Here is a 17,025-nt window from a genome sequence, read left to right on the forward strand (position 1 = left end):
AGTTTGCTGCTTTCAAGGGGACATCGATCAAGCAGATTTGCCTGCTTTAAAAGTTTATTAACGTTGATTGCTTTATATCAGCTGGAACTGTGCGCTTCAGGGTTATGACCGGCTGAATCCGTAAATCATCAGTAAGTAAAGGTAAACCTCTATAGACGTCTTGTAACGTCGACATTTACATTTTTACTTCTTTAAAATATTCCTCTGAGCTAATTTTGTGAAAGATTTTGTCTGCCTTCTTGTCTGTTCACAGTTTCAGGGAGTTGTGATATTTATGGCTTCCTTGCGGTTTGGACCTATAAGGAACTGCAAACTGAACATGTGAAAGGCAGAGCCAAAGTCCAACCCCTGTTTATTGAACTAACACATTTAGTTGGCCTCAATAAAAGCTTCACAAAGAGCAAAGAGCCTTTTTAAAAAACATCTAACCTCTGGGGAAACATGTGAAGGAAGTATTCTTCCTAAATGATAATTTTCCACAACCATTAATGATAAACTTTACAAAAGAACTTTAATTATCTTCCGTGTTTCAAACAGAGCACACCTTGTTTCAGATGCTTTTATAAAGATTATTTATTCAACATTCATGCTGGATTATAGGGTTTATTGATAGGAATGTTTATTAGTTGGTTATCATAAAATTTCAATAATATGGTAGAGACTGTCATGTTCAGGAATTCAGCGCCAATGAACAAGTGAAGCAGTCAAAATAAACAATATTTAATAACTGTATTCATTTAAACACTGCTTAAGTTCCAACTTATGCCAAAAAAGTATTTCTGATGAAGTCTATAATTAAAATAATCTTCTCACAACCATTCCTATGACTACAGCAAAAAAAGGTGAGTTTTTAGTCCTATTTCCATGTAGACGTGGAATAAACAAGCAGATTACTGTGAAGAAGGAAATAAATTACTTTGGGGAAAAACGTCCAGCATTGCTAAATCAAGAAAGTCCAGAATTTCCTGAAAACGTGTAGAAATATAATTTACTTAATCTTGTTAACTAACAACTTGTTGTATAAGGAAGAAATGAGTAAGAACGATAACGTTGGACGTCGGCTGCTGCCTTTCATTTACTAGTTAACATTTCACTGAGTAGAAAATGACTTTTGTTTTATTTGTCTTTCTTTTTAAGACTATGAGCTAAAAGAATGTAGCCTTTTCAAGCTAATCCTAAATAATCTAAATGAAAAGATTTAAAGAGTCAATAACTATAGACACACCTCCAAAAATTTGAATATTGTAAAATAGTTATATTTTATTCCTTTGTTTAGAAAGTGAAACTTATATATAGATTCATCACACATGGAGTGGAAGGTTCTAAACTCTTATTATGATCTGATTCTCTCTAAGATCATAAAAAAAAGATTTTCTTTTCACACCATAAAATTCATATCATGGCCAACATAACTGCTTGGACGCCTGCTGACTTCCCAGCTGTCATTACCAGCTGGTAATGACAGCTGGGCAAAGGGCAAAGGTCATTGTTAAAGAAGTGAGTTGTTCAGAGGATCCAAGCGTATCAGTGGAAAGTTGAGTCAAAGGAAAAAGTGTGGCAGCATGGAATTAAACTGTGCTAATAAATAATATTTATATAGAGAAAATTGTTTCAGACTGCACAAAATGTGAAGTATAATAAATTAAATGTAATAAACATGAAAATATATATTAGAAAACATAACAAACACTAGAGGGCAGCATTCCACTGTATAGTTGAATCCTCTCTCCACACTAAAAAAACAGGTGATCCAACTTAAAAAGTCAATTTGTTATAAGTAATAAAATTAAGTTTATCCAAATAAATATATTAAGTTTATTAGATTGTCATGTTAAATAAATGTAAGTAAAACAAGTTTGATAAACTTAATTTGATTACATTTAGCAAATTAAGTCAATCTTTTTAAGATAGAGCTCCATTTTTTTAGTGCAACATTAAAAAAAAGTAATCTGGCTTTTAAAAAATAATTGTAAAGTATTTTAATTTAAATAGAAAGCAAGTAAACTGCCAGCAGACTGACAAAGTGAAACATCTAAGACTGAAAATAACTCATATTTCCTCAAATGCTTTTATCATAGTTAAATGTTTATCTTCTATCGGATTATTTTGTCCTTCATATAACCTAAGTTTGCTTCAAGATAGGAATTTTTTACTTTTCAATGGTTTGGAAAAACTTTTCTTTTTTTTATTTTGCTACATTTTATTGTGCTACAAAACCAATACTGAGAATATTCAAGAGCAAATTTGGACACGAGAAAATACATTTTAGCACAAAGAAACAACCTATATGACAATGGCTGAAACCTAAAAACAATGATCTAAATGATACAGATATGCACATATTCTAAAAAAACATTTCTGGGGCTGCGTTCACACTGCAGCCGGAAGTGACCCAATTCCGACTTTTTGTCAAATCGGATTTATTTTATCTTATTGTGGTCGTTCACACTTCCATAAGCGACTTGTATGAGATCTCCAGTGTGAACCGCAAATGACCAGAAAGTGTCCCACATGTGCAGCAGAGGGCGCAATAACGTAACAAATAGAGAGCGTGTTCACTGAGTGTTTGCGGAAGTAAACATGGATGCTAACGGTGTAGCATAGCTTACGATTTTGAAGTTGTTGTCCAACCGGAACCAGAACACTGAGCACAACTTTATCCTCGTTACCGTCCGCCATGGTTGTTGTCTTTCTTCCCTCTTGCGCATATCAGGACGCAGAATAGTGACGTTTGTCGATTATCAATGACGTTCCGGGTGATGAATGAGACCCAACTGTACAGACTTGGGCCATATTTGAGAAGCTCGGATACGAATCGGATGTCCAATTGGCCTGTGTCACATTCAAGATTAGATTCAAGTCGCATTAAGGAAGAAATTGGTATTAGGTGAATTCAGTCTGCTGTGTGAACGCAGCCTAAATGTGATGAATGCATCTTGTGAAATGTAAATAACATTTAAGTTATACATCCATCAACCACTAGGGTCCGCTCCTGCTCTTCCTCTCCAGACCTCCACAGCTGGAATCACTTCTTCTTCACTAGTGGCATAAAACCTACAAACACCCAACGCTGCACCACTTCCCCGCTGAGCCTCTGTGATGTTTTCAAGCTGTGGTTTTGATTTCCTGTAAAATCTAATACTGTACTGAGAGTAAGTCTGTGGTTAGTTTTGCTTTAATGTTCTGTTTTACTTATTTTGTATTAGCTTGGTTAATGTTCTGACATTTACTTCTATTAAATATCACATTTTTATGCTGGTCAAGGAGCATTGTTCTTGTGTGTTAAAGACAATATTTCCAGTTAAAGACAATATTTCCAGTTAAAGATAATATTTCCAGTTAAAGATAATATTTTGTTGTATTTTGGCCCTTGGAGACTCTGAAGTTTATTGCTTGGTAATTTGAATATAAAATCACTTTTACACTGAACTGAGTTTTATTGTACTGAGTAACGTTTCTTACATTCATATTTTGAGATTTTTGATCAAATTTAAGTCTTTTTTTTTGGCCACCTGAGGAGGAATTTTCCTAAATTGGCTCCATAATTATTAAACTTGGGAGGAAGGAAATGTACAATTTCACAAGAAATTTTTTTTCAGTACAACATTTATTAAACATTCAGTATAAAACAATCACATCTAGAGGTGTGCAATGCTAGATATTTTGGTATCGATCTGATAGCACAACCAGTATCGCCAATACCGATACCGATACTGATACTTTTTACTATTTAAGTTTGTTACAATAAACTTCTGACCTGTTTTGTAGTTTTTTCTTTGAATTATTTTGTTAAAAGCTAAGACAGAATTTGGAAAAAGTTGATAGGCGTCTACAAAATACTTTAACATCAACACAATAAACTGAAAAAAAGCAAACAAATTTGAGTATGTTTTTTCCTAAATAAAGTGCAAAAACATTTCAGAGCAAATCTCACAACATCTTCTTTTAAGGTAGAGATAAAAAATACAAAAATAAAATAAATCTCAACAGAAAATGTGAAACCAAAGTGTCAATTTTAATATCTATCCAATACCAATGCCGACTTGGTATTGATATTATCAATATTTTTATCAATCAGTCCACCTTTAATCTATCCACAGAGTTGGTTTGCCATTATCTACAGTTATTCCAGGAATGAAACTAGTTTTGTGTTAAATAATTTCTTTAAGATAGATGGTGTTTGCGTACAACGTGTCGTCGTTCTCATAAACGTGTTCATCCTGGGTCGCGCATCGCTGCAGCCTGTCCATGATGCACTGGTGCAGGAAAATGTACTGCGACTGGAAAGGAAATGAACAAAATGTCTCATTATTTAAACACAACCTCTTGCACTCTGTCAATTTGAACATTGATTGGCCATTGATTATAAAAAGAACAGCTAAGAATTACTGTAAGGCAAACTGACATTTGTAGTTTATAGGTAAATAATAAAAGTAAACAGCTTTAAGGTCGTACTGTTCTCTTGTTATTCTTAAATTTTTAAATTGTTGATTAAAAAACAGTTAATAAGACATTGTTCTGTATTTCTTCTATAATGATGTAATACATTCAGTCATAAAAAGAAACTAAATTCAACTCAGCAGCAGCAGCTGGATCAAGACGGAAACAGATATTTACAACAGGCTCATTTATTTATTTACTTCTTTTTCAGATTATCTGTTTGTGTGAGCCTGAGTTTGTTCAAAATAAATAAAGAACAGCCATTTAAAACCATCAGTATTAAGGACAAGATATTAATGTCTTCATTTCAAATTCAGCACATTTAAAAGTTCTAGATGGACAATTCAGCTCTACAGTTCAGATTTGTCACCAGAAAAGTCTTAATTTGACACAAAAGGGTAGAATAGGCAAACATATTTTTTTCCACAACTTATCTTTTTGGTTTATATTGCTTCAATAATTATCCTGAAGCAGCATAAAGCAGTTTTACCTCCGTCTGCACCATGTGTGACCGATGTCGCCTCATCCTGTGTAAAAAGTCCTTGATGCCGACAGCTTGTTGTTTCTCCAGCTGCTGCAGCAGGAAGTCCAGAGCGATGAAAGTTCCCGTTCTTCCCACTCCATCACTGCACAGAAACACAAGCAGCTCTGGTGTGTTGAACTGCAAATAATCCACTTTTTTATTCCAACCTAAACAGGTTAGTCATGTTTCATATGGGAAATTTACCTGCAAATGTTTTCTCCATCTACACAACAGAGTATTAGGGTTTGGAAAAAAACCTTGCGGTTTTTTGATTAATCTAATTAATTTCTGAGCTCAAATGTCCAAAAATTTTAACTTTTCAAACACAGAAATTATCTTAACTCTATGTAGATTTTATTCTTTGTCAGGAATTTTCTTTTAAATGCATGGATATTTACATCTTTTGACTACATTACCAAAATCCCAAAGGTTGGATTGCACATGTGTAAAAAACTAAAAATAAGGTGCAATAATATAGTGACATATTTGCAGATATATATTTAGAAAAATAATCATTTAATCTGAAGTGTTTTCATATGTTTAGGACAGCAAAACTAAATTAAATATTTGGGTTTATATAAGTCCATCAGAACCACAACCTTGAAATCTTTGGAGTAACGACAGACCATACTGGGTAAACTGGGTAAACTGGTGTGTACCTGCAGTGAACCACGGTTGGTGACTCTGATCCGTCACTCTCTGTGTCCTGCCTCACAATCCTTCTGAACTGGATCAGGACCTCTGTGCCCTGAGGGACGCCGCGATCAGGCCAGACAGTGAAGTGGAAATGTTTGACTGATCGTTCCTCTGAGCTTCTTTTCTGCGTGAAAACATTAATATTCAATAAAACATTCAGTGTAACTTCATAAAAACACTGGAACTCCTTAAAAAAAAAGGAATTTTTAAGAGCAACTACGTGGCAAAACCAAAAGAGTTTAGAGTTTTATTAGACTCAATATTATGTCTTAACCTGAAGTCTTGTACCTGTTTGACGGTAAACTGCCTCAGTGTCCAGTTTTGCTCCTTCAGTTCAGATGTTACAGAGACCAACACGTCTCCATACTGTCTCTGCTTCATGCCTTCAGGCCAGTACTGTGCACATTTGGTCTACATATAAAAAAAACCCATAAAATTTCCATTATTCATGTTCTGATTAAACAACAGTTTGACTATCTGCTATAATTCATTTCCCTTGTGATTACAGTTTAACAAGGAACGTTACCTATTAACTTTTATTTTGTAATTCAACTTCCTTTAAAATTTGACTCTTGAATAACTTTGTTTTTTAAAAACGTACCCGTTCTGCTTCGATGTGGTTGGTAACCATGACAACTCTCTTCACTTTTTGTTCCCAAATCATCCGCCAGAAATCAACAACTGTGTTGGGCAGAGGATCCTGCGTGGCGATGTACTCTCTGCTGCTGCTGTAGCCCTGCAGAGGAAACGGCTGCGGTCACTCTGCGGCCGGAAGTGACCCAATTATTCCGATTTTTTTTTCTTACTGCGACCTGTATCTGATCGTTTTATGACACTATGAACAACACAGATCGGATTTTTTCGAATGCGACCCAGGCCACTTGGATATCCGATACGCATCCGATCTTTTCGAATACAGCCGGAGTCTGTACAGACATGTCGCGTTGAGCCGACCGGAACGTCATTGATACTCGACAGACGTCACTATTCTGCGCCCTGAAACGCAAGCGGGAAGAAAAACAACAACCATGGCGGAAGATAACGAGGATTAAGTTGTTGCTGTGTTAGCTCCGGTTGGATAACAACTTCAAAATCGTAAGATATGTTACACCGTTAGCATCCATGTTTACTTCCGCAAACACTGAGTTCTTCTTCTACGTTTTTTATGGCGGTTGGCAAGAACTGAGCACTATGTATGACCTTATTGCGCCCTCTACTGCGCATGCGGGACACTTTCAGGTGTTTGCAGTTCACACTGGAGATTACAGAAAAGTCGCTTAAATTTGGAAATGTGAACAACCAGGCAAAAAAAAAAAAATTAAAATAAAAAAAGTCAGAATTGGGTCATTTCAGGCTGCATTGTGAACGCAGCCAAAGTTTTTGTGTTTTGTTTTTTGTTAGGCTCTTTGCAGTTCGTCGGCAAAATAAAAACCGATGTTAGTTCCAGTTGCTGGTACCCAGCTAAATGTGAATGCACAGGAAGTTCAACAAATATTTTAAAATAAGGTGCAGAAGATCCTTCTGTCAGAAATATTTTCAAAGCCGCTGTCGTACAGACTGCTGCAGCAGATACATTCGCTTCGCACCAAGAAAACAATGAAATAAGAAAGTTGCCATAACTGTGCCAAGATATTTCCTTAAATATAAATAAAGAAGAAAAAAAAGACCAATAGAGAAGTTGTACCTAAAAATTTAGACAGAGGAGAAAAAACTCAACAAAACCATTACTACTGATTTATTTTTGAAACAATAAACAACTCTGGACTTTACTTCATGTCCTGGAGAAAAAAGAACATTCTTCTCTAAGCAAATACGTTATTGATATGGACACTTACTGGTATGTAACTGGCATTTATATAGCCCGTCTCATTGGGGGCTGATGTATTAAGCTTGACCCGACACCAGTCATCTGTTGAGGAAACACAGAAACTCTCAGATGAGAAAAGAAAAGGTGAACATTTCCTAAAACATCTTCAGCTGGTGTTTCAATGTAAACATGGAGCAACAATAAGACCTGAACCCACAAGGCAGAATGTTGAAACGGTTCTTCTCGCTGTTTTCTGGCAGAATCGCTGCCTTACATGTCTGGTCTGTGCCAACAGGAACGAGAGCCTAAAATTAAATATGACACCATAAAATTAAACAACTGATACCTGAAATACATGCATTGTATGAGACAAACTGTTTTAAAAGCAGAGTAGAGAAAGAGAAGATTTAATTGTGGGTATTTTTATTTTGTGAACCTCGTATTCCTGACTGAATCCTCTGTTTTCATCCAAACTCAGCTGCTGGAAGTGGTCTGGAAATTTGGCTGCAGAAACAGTCCTGGAAGAAAACAGATTATTATTATTATTTCATCAATATGTAAACTTGAAAAAACAAATCTTAAAGCAAAGAAAATATGTTGTGTTTACTTAAATCCATGCAAACTAATTGCCTAAAAAAAAACTCAATTACTGCAACATGTGGAAACACATGAAGTTTTGTTGTGCACAATAGTATTACAAACCTAAAATAACTTAACAAATTTGGTTTAGTTGTACGTAAACTACAGTAGGTAGACATCTTGACATTAAAAGTAATATATGAATAAGCTGGATGGTCAAGACTTTTCCACGGTAAACAATATTCTTAAACTGATCAGAAGTTTTATTCTCAGCTATTTCAGTTTTTCTGCCCAGTTGCATGAATTCTGAACATTAATATTGAACAGGATGTTTTGTTTTACAGTGTACTCACCTCTCATTTCTTTCTGTTGTTTTGGATTCAAGGATGAAAGGTACTTTTCTGATATTTAAACAAATATAAAGATTGAAATGGTAAATTTCATACAATCGATCAGATTTAGTGATAGTTCTGTCATTGAGGAAGCACTAACCGGATAATATCTGGCTTTTTGCGGAGAAGAAACACAACGACACAGATGAGAACAGCAAAAAGCAGAACACCGACCACAGATCCTCCAATGACTCCTGGAAGGATTCATTTAATAGATTAGAGAAATTATTACTTAATAAAGCAAAACAGAAAATGTGTGCAGCTTTGCTCACCTCTGTTATCAGTCGAACAGAAAAAAATTGATGGTTCAGATATTAAGGGATCAGCTTTAGTTTCCAGCCTTGAAATCACAGAGACTTTATACTTTTTGGCCGGTTGAAGTCCGTCCACAATGAGACGATTCTCATTTGGATTTAAAGTGAAAGTTTTCCCGCTTATGCTGAGTTCAGCTGTCGTCCACACACCATCCGGTTCGTCCCATTTAATCTGAGCGCTGTAGCCAGAACCCCAGTAGCTGCAGAGAGGAGCTAAAGAAGGAGGAACTGGGAGGAAAGAACCAGAAAATAAATCATAAAGAATAAATAATATAAACTGATGTAAGTACTGGTTTATATCAGCTTTATATCATAAACTTCTGATACTAGTATTCCTATCTAGAACTAAACTACTGCATTTTTAAACTAAATATTTTCATGCATAAATGTATTTCTATGCTCCTTTAATTTACTTATACAAAAAATAAAACAGTAATAATACCAGTAAGTTGGAATCCACTTTATTCTTCCAACACAGTTAAATAAATTGATTTTTTGCAAGGATATAATTTGGAGGCAAAAATTAGACGTGTAAATAATGTATAATGTCAAACATATTTAGATGAAGCGTTTGGGGGAAGAATTTAAAAGCTTTCTCTTTTTACTACTCCATTTTGAACTGAATATGGAAGTTTTATTTTTGTTTTTATGTTTAATTACTATTATGTATATTTTTTTGGTTTTCTTATTATTTTTTTCTCTGTCATTTTACTCGTTCGAATTAAAGATTTCATTTCAAATATACTCAGTCTAAGACTTATTATAAGTTTAATATAACGTCTGTAATGCATATAAAGTTATAATGAGTGGTTTGTACTTACTGATGGGTATTTCGATGCTACACTGTGAATAACGTTCAGACGATGTTTCATACAGTAGAGAAATCTCATAGGTTGCTCCAGGAAGGAGGTCAGAAAATGTCACGTTTTTCCCTTCAGGACTGATCAGAGGTTCAGATCCATTAGAGGCCGTAGCTTTGGAGAACAAGCCTTCAACTGTTCCCTGGATCGATGAGTTGGTGACGCTCCAGGATACGGCACTGCAGTCGATCTCTGAAATATAAAAAGGAACAATTATTTTACCTTCTTTGTTTCTTTAACTCAACACAATAATGCAGAAAAAGGTTTTATTTGTCTTCTGCCGAGCCCTGTGTACCTACGTGTTACTGTGTGATCGACGTAAGCAGAACTGTTCAGTCCAGAGAACACTGTGATCACACTGAACTCATACATCGTCCCAGGCTTCAGGTTGGAGATTAAATATGACACATTTGTCGTCTCCTCCTGGGTTATTGATGCGTTTGTGTCGTTGATACTCAGGTTGTGTTTCCAGGCTGGATTTGGATTCTCCCACTGTAAAGTTACTCTGTCCACTAAACGCTCCGAAACACGAACCGACGTCACACTCAGAGGAACTGAGGAAACAAAACAGGACAATCATGACCTGTCATTACTTTAACATAAATGATTTATAAAATCTTTGTATGGAAATGTTCTCATCTTTTTATGTCCGACTAATTTGATGATAAATTTTAAATCTGAGAAAATAATCATAATCTGCAACCAAATCACAACATAATGAAGCTGAAGCTTTATTTGTGGTTTTCTTTTATCCAGATGTAACCAGGGAACTTTTTAAGTGTAAAAGCACAAAAATATGTTTCTGTTTATGAAACCTTTTTCTATATTTGTTAGAATTGTAAATAATATCCCAGATATATATATACAGTATATCCTCGTCATTATCTAAAAAGACTGTGGCATTCTTTCTGTGTTTCTCTGGAAGTTGAGTTGTGTGACAAATGTCTGCAGGAAGCAGAAACCAGCCACTCTGGGACTAAAACTGAGACCTGATAAGAAAAACATCCAAAGGCTAAATGTCGAAGCTTGTGATCCAGAGACACGGAAACTGCGTTTGAGACCTCACATGCACAAAGACAGGAGATTCCATTGTATTGAAAAGATTTACGAGTGTGTGTTAGCGGCTGGGTTTTTGTTTGCCCCTCCTTCCAGCAGCTGCTAACTTCTGTAACCAGGAATCCCTTATCCTAATAAAACAGGAGTAGCAAGAGAGGAACCTCAGAGTGAATTTGGAGACTGTAAAAATCACACTCTCCTCTTTTTCTCTCCTCGAGTAGAACATTTAATCACTTGTCTCTCTCTTGTTTTTTGTCTGTTTGAAAGCGTTCAGGTTGAATAGAGCGGACAATATTCTTTTTTAATGAGGCTAATTACTCTCTTTGCTAATATTTTAAAATAAAATATGTCACAAAAAGCTTCAAATAACTAACAGAGATATATTGAAATTTAATTTCTAAACAAAACAACAGATTGCAAACTGTTATAAATCACTAAATGTCAAATCATCCACTGGGGGAGGATTCTGAAAAGCTCCAATACAGGTGACCCAGTTATTCACATTTTTTCAGTTAGTAAATTCAGCTATTTCAAAATTTGTTCATGTTAATAGTAAAAAAATCACCAACCTGTAGCAGCAGTTAATGAGAATACAAGGACTGCCTTGACTCCATTGGCCTCAGTGAAGAGAGTGAAATTATATTCTGTCCCAGCAGTCAGACCAGAGACCACATGTTGTACAAATGTTTCTCCAGAAGTATCATTGATGTTATTAGTGACATTATCACCATTTTCTTCATATTCCAGTTTGTATGTTGAGATGCCGTTAACTTTGTCCCACTTCAGAGTTATACTGTTAACACTCTGAGTCACGACTGACATACTGGCTACATTTTCAGGATTTGAAAAACAAAGAACAGACAGAGACATATTAGAAATGTCAGTTAGACAGACTGCACAGAAAAATGATGCAATTCAGACAAAAAATATGAATTATTTAATTTATATCAATTTTGATGCTAAAGATGCACTGACTGTTATCAACTTGGAATGAGAGAAAATTAACAAATCACCAACCTGTAGCAGCAGAGAATAATAATCCAGAGCTGCTGACTCCATTGGCCTCAGTGAAAAGAATGAAACTATATTCTGTCCCAGCAGTCAGATCAGAGACCACATGTTGTACAACATCATCAGCATTACTGATGTTTTTAGTGACAGTATGACCATTTTTTTCATATTGCAATTTATATGTTGAGATGTTGTTAACTTTGTCCCACTGCAGAGTTATACTCCTGGTGTTGATTGCCACCACGTCTACTTTTACTACATTTTCAGGAGCTGAAAAACAAAGAACAGACAGAGACATATTAGAAATGTCAATTAGACAGACTGCACAGCAAAATGATGCAATTCAGGCAAAGAATATGAATTATTTAATTTATACCAATTTTGTGGTCAAAAAGGACATGATGCTCCAGGTACACTGAGTGTGATCATCTTGGAATGATATAAGATTCACAAATCACCAACCTGTAGCAGCAGAGAATATAAATCCAGAGCTGCTGACTCCATTGGCCTCAGTGAAAAGAGTGAAACTATATTCTGTCCCAGCAGTCAGATCAGAGACCACATGTTGTACAAATGTTTCTCCAGATGTATCACTGATGTTCTTTGTGACAGAATCATATTGCAGTTCATATGTTGAGATGTTATTAACTTTGTCCCACTTCAGAGTTATACTGCTGGTGTTCTGAGTTATGACTGACACACTTTCTACATTTTCAGGAGCTGAAAAACAAAGAGGAACCAGAGACATCTGATGAAAAGCAAAAAAAAATTGTATTCTTGGACAAAAAATAGGAATTATCTAATCTGATTTAATTACATAGTAAATGGAGGTGATGCTCCAGATACGCTGAGAGTGATTTTCTAATTTCTGATATAAGACTCAGAAATCACCAACCTGTAGCAGCAGAGAATAATAATCCAGAGCTGCTGAGCTCATTGGCCTCAGTGAAAAGAGTGAAATTATATTCTGTCCCAGCAGTCAGATCAGAGACCACATGTTGTACAAATGTTTCTCCAGATGTATCATTGATGTTCTTTGTGACAGAATCATATTGCAGTTTGTATGTTGAGGTGTTGTTAACTTTGTCCCACTGCAGAGTTATACTGCTGGTGTTCTGGGTTATGACTGACACACTTTCTACATTTTCAGGAGCTGAAAAACAAAGAGGAGACACTTGACAAAAGTTAAGAAGACAGATATGCAAAGAGTAAGAATTGCATGGGAAAAAAATATTATTTAATCTAATTTGTGGACCAAAAGGACATGATGCTCCAGGTACACTGAGGGTGATCATCTTGGAATGATATAAGATTCACAAATCACCAACCTGTAGCAGCAGAGAATAATAATCCAGAGCTGCTGAGATCATTCAACACAGTGAAGAGAATGAAATTATATTCTGTCCCAGCAGTCAGATCAGGAACCACATGTTGTACAAATGTTTCTCCAGAAATATCATTGATATTCTTTGGGACAGTATCACCATTTTCTTCATATTGCAGTTTGTATGTTGAGGTATCATTAATTTTGTCCCACTGCAGAGTTATACTGCTGGTATTTCTTGCCACCACGTCTACTTTTACTACATTTTCAGGAGCTGAAAAACAAAGAGGAGACAGAGACATATTAAAAATGTAAATTAGACAGACTGCACAGCAAAATGATGCAGTTCAGGCAAAAAGTATGAATTATTTAATTTAAATCAATTTTGTGGACAAAAAGGAGTTGATGCTCCAGATGCACTGACTGTAATCATCTTGGAATGAGAGAAAATTAACAAATCACCAACCTGTAGCAGCAGAGAATAATAATCCAGAGCTGCTGACTCCATTGGCCTCAGTGAAAAGAGTGAAATTATATTCTGTCCCAGCAGTCAGATCAGAGACCACATGTTGTACAAATGTTTCTTCAGAAGTATCATTGATGTTCTTTGTGACAGAATCATATTGCAGTTTATATGTTGAGGTGTTGTTAACTTTGTCCCACTGCAGAGTTATACTGCTGGTGTTCTGGGTTATGACTGACACACTTTCTACATTTTCAGGAGCTGAAAAACAAAGAGACAGAGACATATTAGAAATGTAAATTAGACAGACTGCACAGCAAAATAATGCAATCGAGATAAAGAAAATGAATTATTTAATTTATATTAATGTTGAGGACAAAAAGGAGTTGATGCTAAAGATGCACTGACTGTTATCATCTTGGAATGAGAGAAAATTCACAAATCACCAACCTGTAGCAGCAGAGAATAATAATCCAGAGCTCTTGACTCCATTGGCCTCAGTGAAAAGAGTGAAACTATATTCTGTCCCAGCAGTCAGATTAGAGACCACATGTTGTACAACATCATCAGCATTACTGATGTTATTAATGACAGTATCACCATTTTCTTTATACTGCAGTTTGTATGTTGAGATGCCGTTAACTTTGTCCCACTGCAGAGTTATACTGCTGGTGTCCTGAGTTATGACTGAGACATTTTCTACATTTTCAGGAGCTGAAAGCAGAGAGGAAACAGAGACATCTGATGAAAAGCTGAATGTAGTTTGTAACAGAAAATCATATTAATATCAAAGACCAAAGTGAACATTAAAACAACAAATAAAAATCAAATGTTCATGGTCTTGATGTTATTGACCATGGATAGTTTCCACTTTTATTGTGGAATATATTTTACTTATTATGCAGTTAATTGATATTTCCAGGTGGCTACTAATCTCAATCTACTTTTTCTCACATTAATATTTACTGATCACCAACCTGTAGCTTCAGTAAATATGAATCCAGAGCTGCTGACTTCATTCAACACAGTGAAGAGAGAAAAACTATATTCTGTCCCAGCAGTCAGATCAGGAACCACATGTTGTATAAATGTTTCTCCAGATGTATCACTGATGTTCATTATGACAGAAACTCCATTTTCTATATATTCCAGTTTGTATGTTGAGATGTTGTTAACTTTGTCCCACTTCAGAGTTAAACTGCTGGTGTTTCTTGCCTCCACTTCTACTCTTAATACATTTTCAGGAACTGAAAAACAAAGAGGAGAAAGAAACATCTGAATTAATGAGTTAATTTGAGGTTATTTATACAATCTGCAGGATTAGATTTAAAGTGATTTTTTTATTTATTTTACCAATATGTTTCTTCTGAGTTTAAGCAAAATTGATATTTGAAAGTGACATGAATTCATGAGGGTGATGGCAAGGAGGCCTTCCATCCTCAAAGACATGGAGATTATAACCAAAGATAGATTGGTGAAATATAACGGAAAGCATTCATTGCTATTATGCTCATAAAGTTTGCTTTATTGATTATTGATTTTTTTTAAAAATCAAATGCAAAGAAAAAAGTTTTTAATTTAGTAATCTACATGTTTTTGATATATTTCTATGATCTGATAAGCTGCCTGCCCCATTTCTTATCAGAAATAAAATTCTAGGTTGAATGAAAAACATTTTAAATCTAAATCTACCAGAATAATTATGTCTAAACTGTGTAACCGACCGATTCATCATAATTTAGAGTGAAAACAAAAAAAGTTTCATGCTATAATCATTTATGTGTTGATGTCAATTATCTTTAACTTGTGAGGAAGTTAGTAACTGTTGTTTTTGTACGTGAATAATTTCTGTAAACTCATCCAACTTTTCTCTCATTAACTATCAGAAATCACCAACCTGTAGCAGCAGAGAATAATAATCCAGAGCTGCTGACTCCATTGGCCTCAGTGAAAAGAATGAAACTATATTCTGTCCCAGCAGTCAAATTAGAGACCACATGTTGTACAACATCATCAGCATTACTGATGTTATTAATGACATTATCACCATTTTCTTTATATTGCAGTTTATATGTTGAGATGCTGTTAACTTTGTCCCACTGCAGAGTTATACTGCTGGTGTTCTGAGTTATGACTGACACACTTTCTACATTTTCAGGAGCTGAAAAACAAAGAGGAGACACTTGACAAAAGTTAAGAAGACAGACCAAAAGGACCTGATGCTCCAGGTACACTGAGCATCTGTGATCATCTTGGAATGATATAAGATTCACAAATCACCAACCTGTAGCAGCAGAGAATATAAATCCAGAGCTGCTGAGTCCATGGTTCTCAGTGAAAAGAGTGAAATTATATTCTGTCCCAGCAGTCAGATCAGAGACCACATGTTGTACAAATGGTTCTTCAGAAGTATCATTGATGTTCTTTTGGTCAGAATCATATTCCAGTTTATATGTTGAGATGCCGTTAACTTTGTCCCACTGCAGAGTTATACTGCTGGTGTTCTGGGTCTCCACTGATACATTTATTACATTTTCAGGAGCTGAAAAGAGGAAACACTTGATAAAAGCTAAGAGTAACTTATAAAAGATGAACAATAATAATACTTTCCATACTAACCAGGTTCTGTGGATTCTCCTGCTGTTGTAAGTTCAGATGTTCTCATTTTTTCTAATGTAGTGGAGTTCCCTGTTACAGTCTGAAAACATGAAGATAAATTAATTTTAAAAAACACATTAAAGATGCTGAAGAACTATTTGACTATCAAAAGTAGATGCATAAATACTTTTTAAAAGATAGTTGTCCAAACAAATTGTAGCTTTTGCTACAGGACTTTTTTTTGGTTTGTTTTTTTTTTTTTTGGACAGGCAAAGTAAACTTTTGCTTCTTGAGCTGAAGTACAGCGATGACTATCATGAGCCCCTCTGTGGTTAACACTGTTTCCTTTTGTTGAGGTTCAGCGTTTTTTTGTTTTTGCACAGTAAATCTGATCCAGTAAATGTAAAGATGATACAGAACTTACCAAAAGCAGACTGAAGAAGCCGTAGAGTAACAGGAGGTCTGATGTGGATTTGACTGATAAAAGCTCCATCTTTGTCATTGATTATTCACCTAAAGTCATGAAGATGCAGAGGCTCTTCTCCGCTGTCAGATAAACCTCAGCTCTTCCAGTGTGGCCACCTCATGTGTTGACTGAAACAGCAAATTTCCCCCTGCTTGCTGCTGATTCAGTGCCGTAATAAATCCAGTGTTGACTTTTAATTCCTAACCAGGTCCTCCTTTTGTAACCTCTGGTCCCTTCTCTTACTCACAAGTGACACAGTAAATAACTGCTTCTCCTTTTTAGACTTGTGTTGCTCGGGGACCTTTGCCCCGCCTGGCACTTCCTTATTAACGGTTATAGTTTGCTGCTTCCAAGGGGACATCGATCAAGCAGATTTGCCTGCTTTAAAAGTTTATTAACGTTGATTGCTTTATATCAGCTGGAACTGTGCGCTTCATAACCCGTTTTACCAACACAAACTTCAAAATCCAACATGGCGGTCATGAATTTAAAATGT

The 17,025-nt window shown here is 35.5% G+C and overlaps 1 protein-coding gene across 15 annotated transcripts in view; it reads right to left on the reverse strand.

Moving 5' to 3' along the window:
* LOC116727646 (receptor-type tyrosine-protein phosphatase H) overlaps positions 1-14,614 on the reverse strand; it is a 31,748-nt gene extending 17,134 nt beyond the window's left edge. For 5 of the 15 annotated variants that reach the window (XM_032575195.1, XM_032575187.1, XM_032575189.1 and 2 more), the window contains exons 1-7: positions 14,443-14,614; positions 13,916-14,179; positions 13,469-13,726; positions 13,007-13,276; positions 12,574-12,831; positions 12,141-12,398; positions 11,685-11,948 (exon numbers count right to left, since the gene is read on the reverse strand). In XM_032575195.1, coding sequence (XP_032431086.1) covers positions 11,685-11,948; positions 12,141-12,398; positions 12,574-12,831; positions 13,007-13,276; positions 13,469-13,726; positions 13,916-14,179; positions 14,443-14,584 — 1,714 coding nt within the window. In that variant the 5' untranslated portion in view covers positions 14,585-14,614. Of the gene's footprint in view, positions 1-3,596; positions 4,281-4,930; positions 5,067-5,622; positions 5,784-5,947; positions 6,071-6,260; positions 6,396-7,494; positions 7,569-7,683; positions 7,772-7,902; positions 7,985-8,398; positions 8,447-8,537; positions 8,632-8,709; positions 8,980-9,572; positions 9,804-9,910; positions 10,166-11,236; positions 11,510-11,684; positions 11,949-12,140; positions 12,399-12,573; positions 12,832-13,006; positions 13,277-13,468; positions 13,727-13,915; positions 14,180-14,442 lie in introns of those variants that run through there. The other 10 variants (XM_032575200.1, XM_032575198.1, XM_032575196.1 and 7 more) reach the window with 10 other exon arrangements.
* Between the last annotated feature and the right edge of the window lie 2,411 nt (positions 14,615-17,025).

This window comes from Xiphophorus hellerii, chromosome 10, assembly GCF_003331165.1.
Source record: "Xiphophorus hellerii strain 12219 chromosome 10, Xiphophorus_hellerii-4.1, whole genome shotgun sequence".
Taxonomy (NCBI): domain Eukaryota; kingdom Metazoa; phylum Chordata; class Actinopteri; order Cyprinodontiformes; family Poeciliidae; genus Xiphophorus; species Xiphophorus hellerii.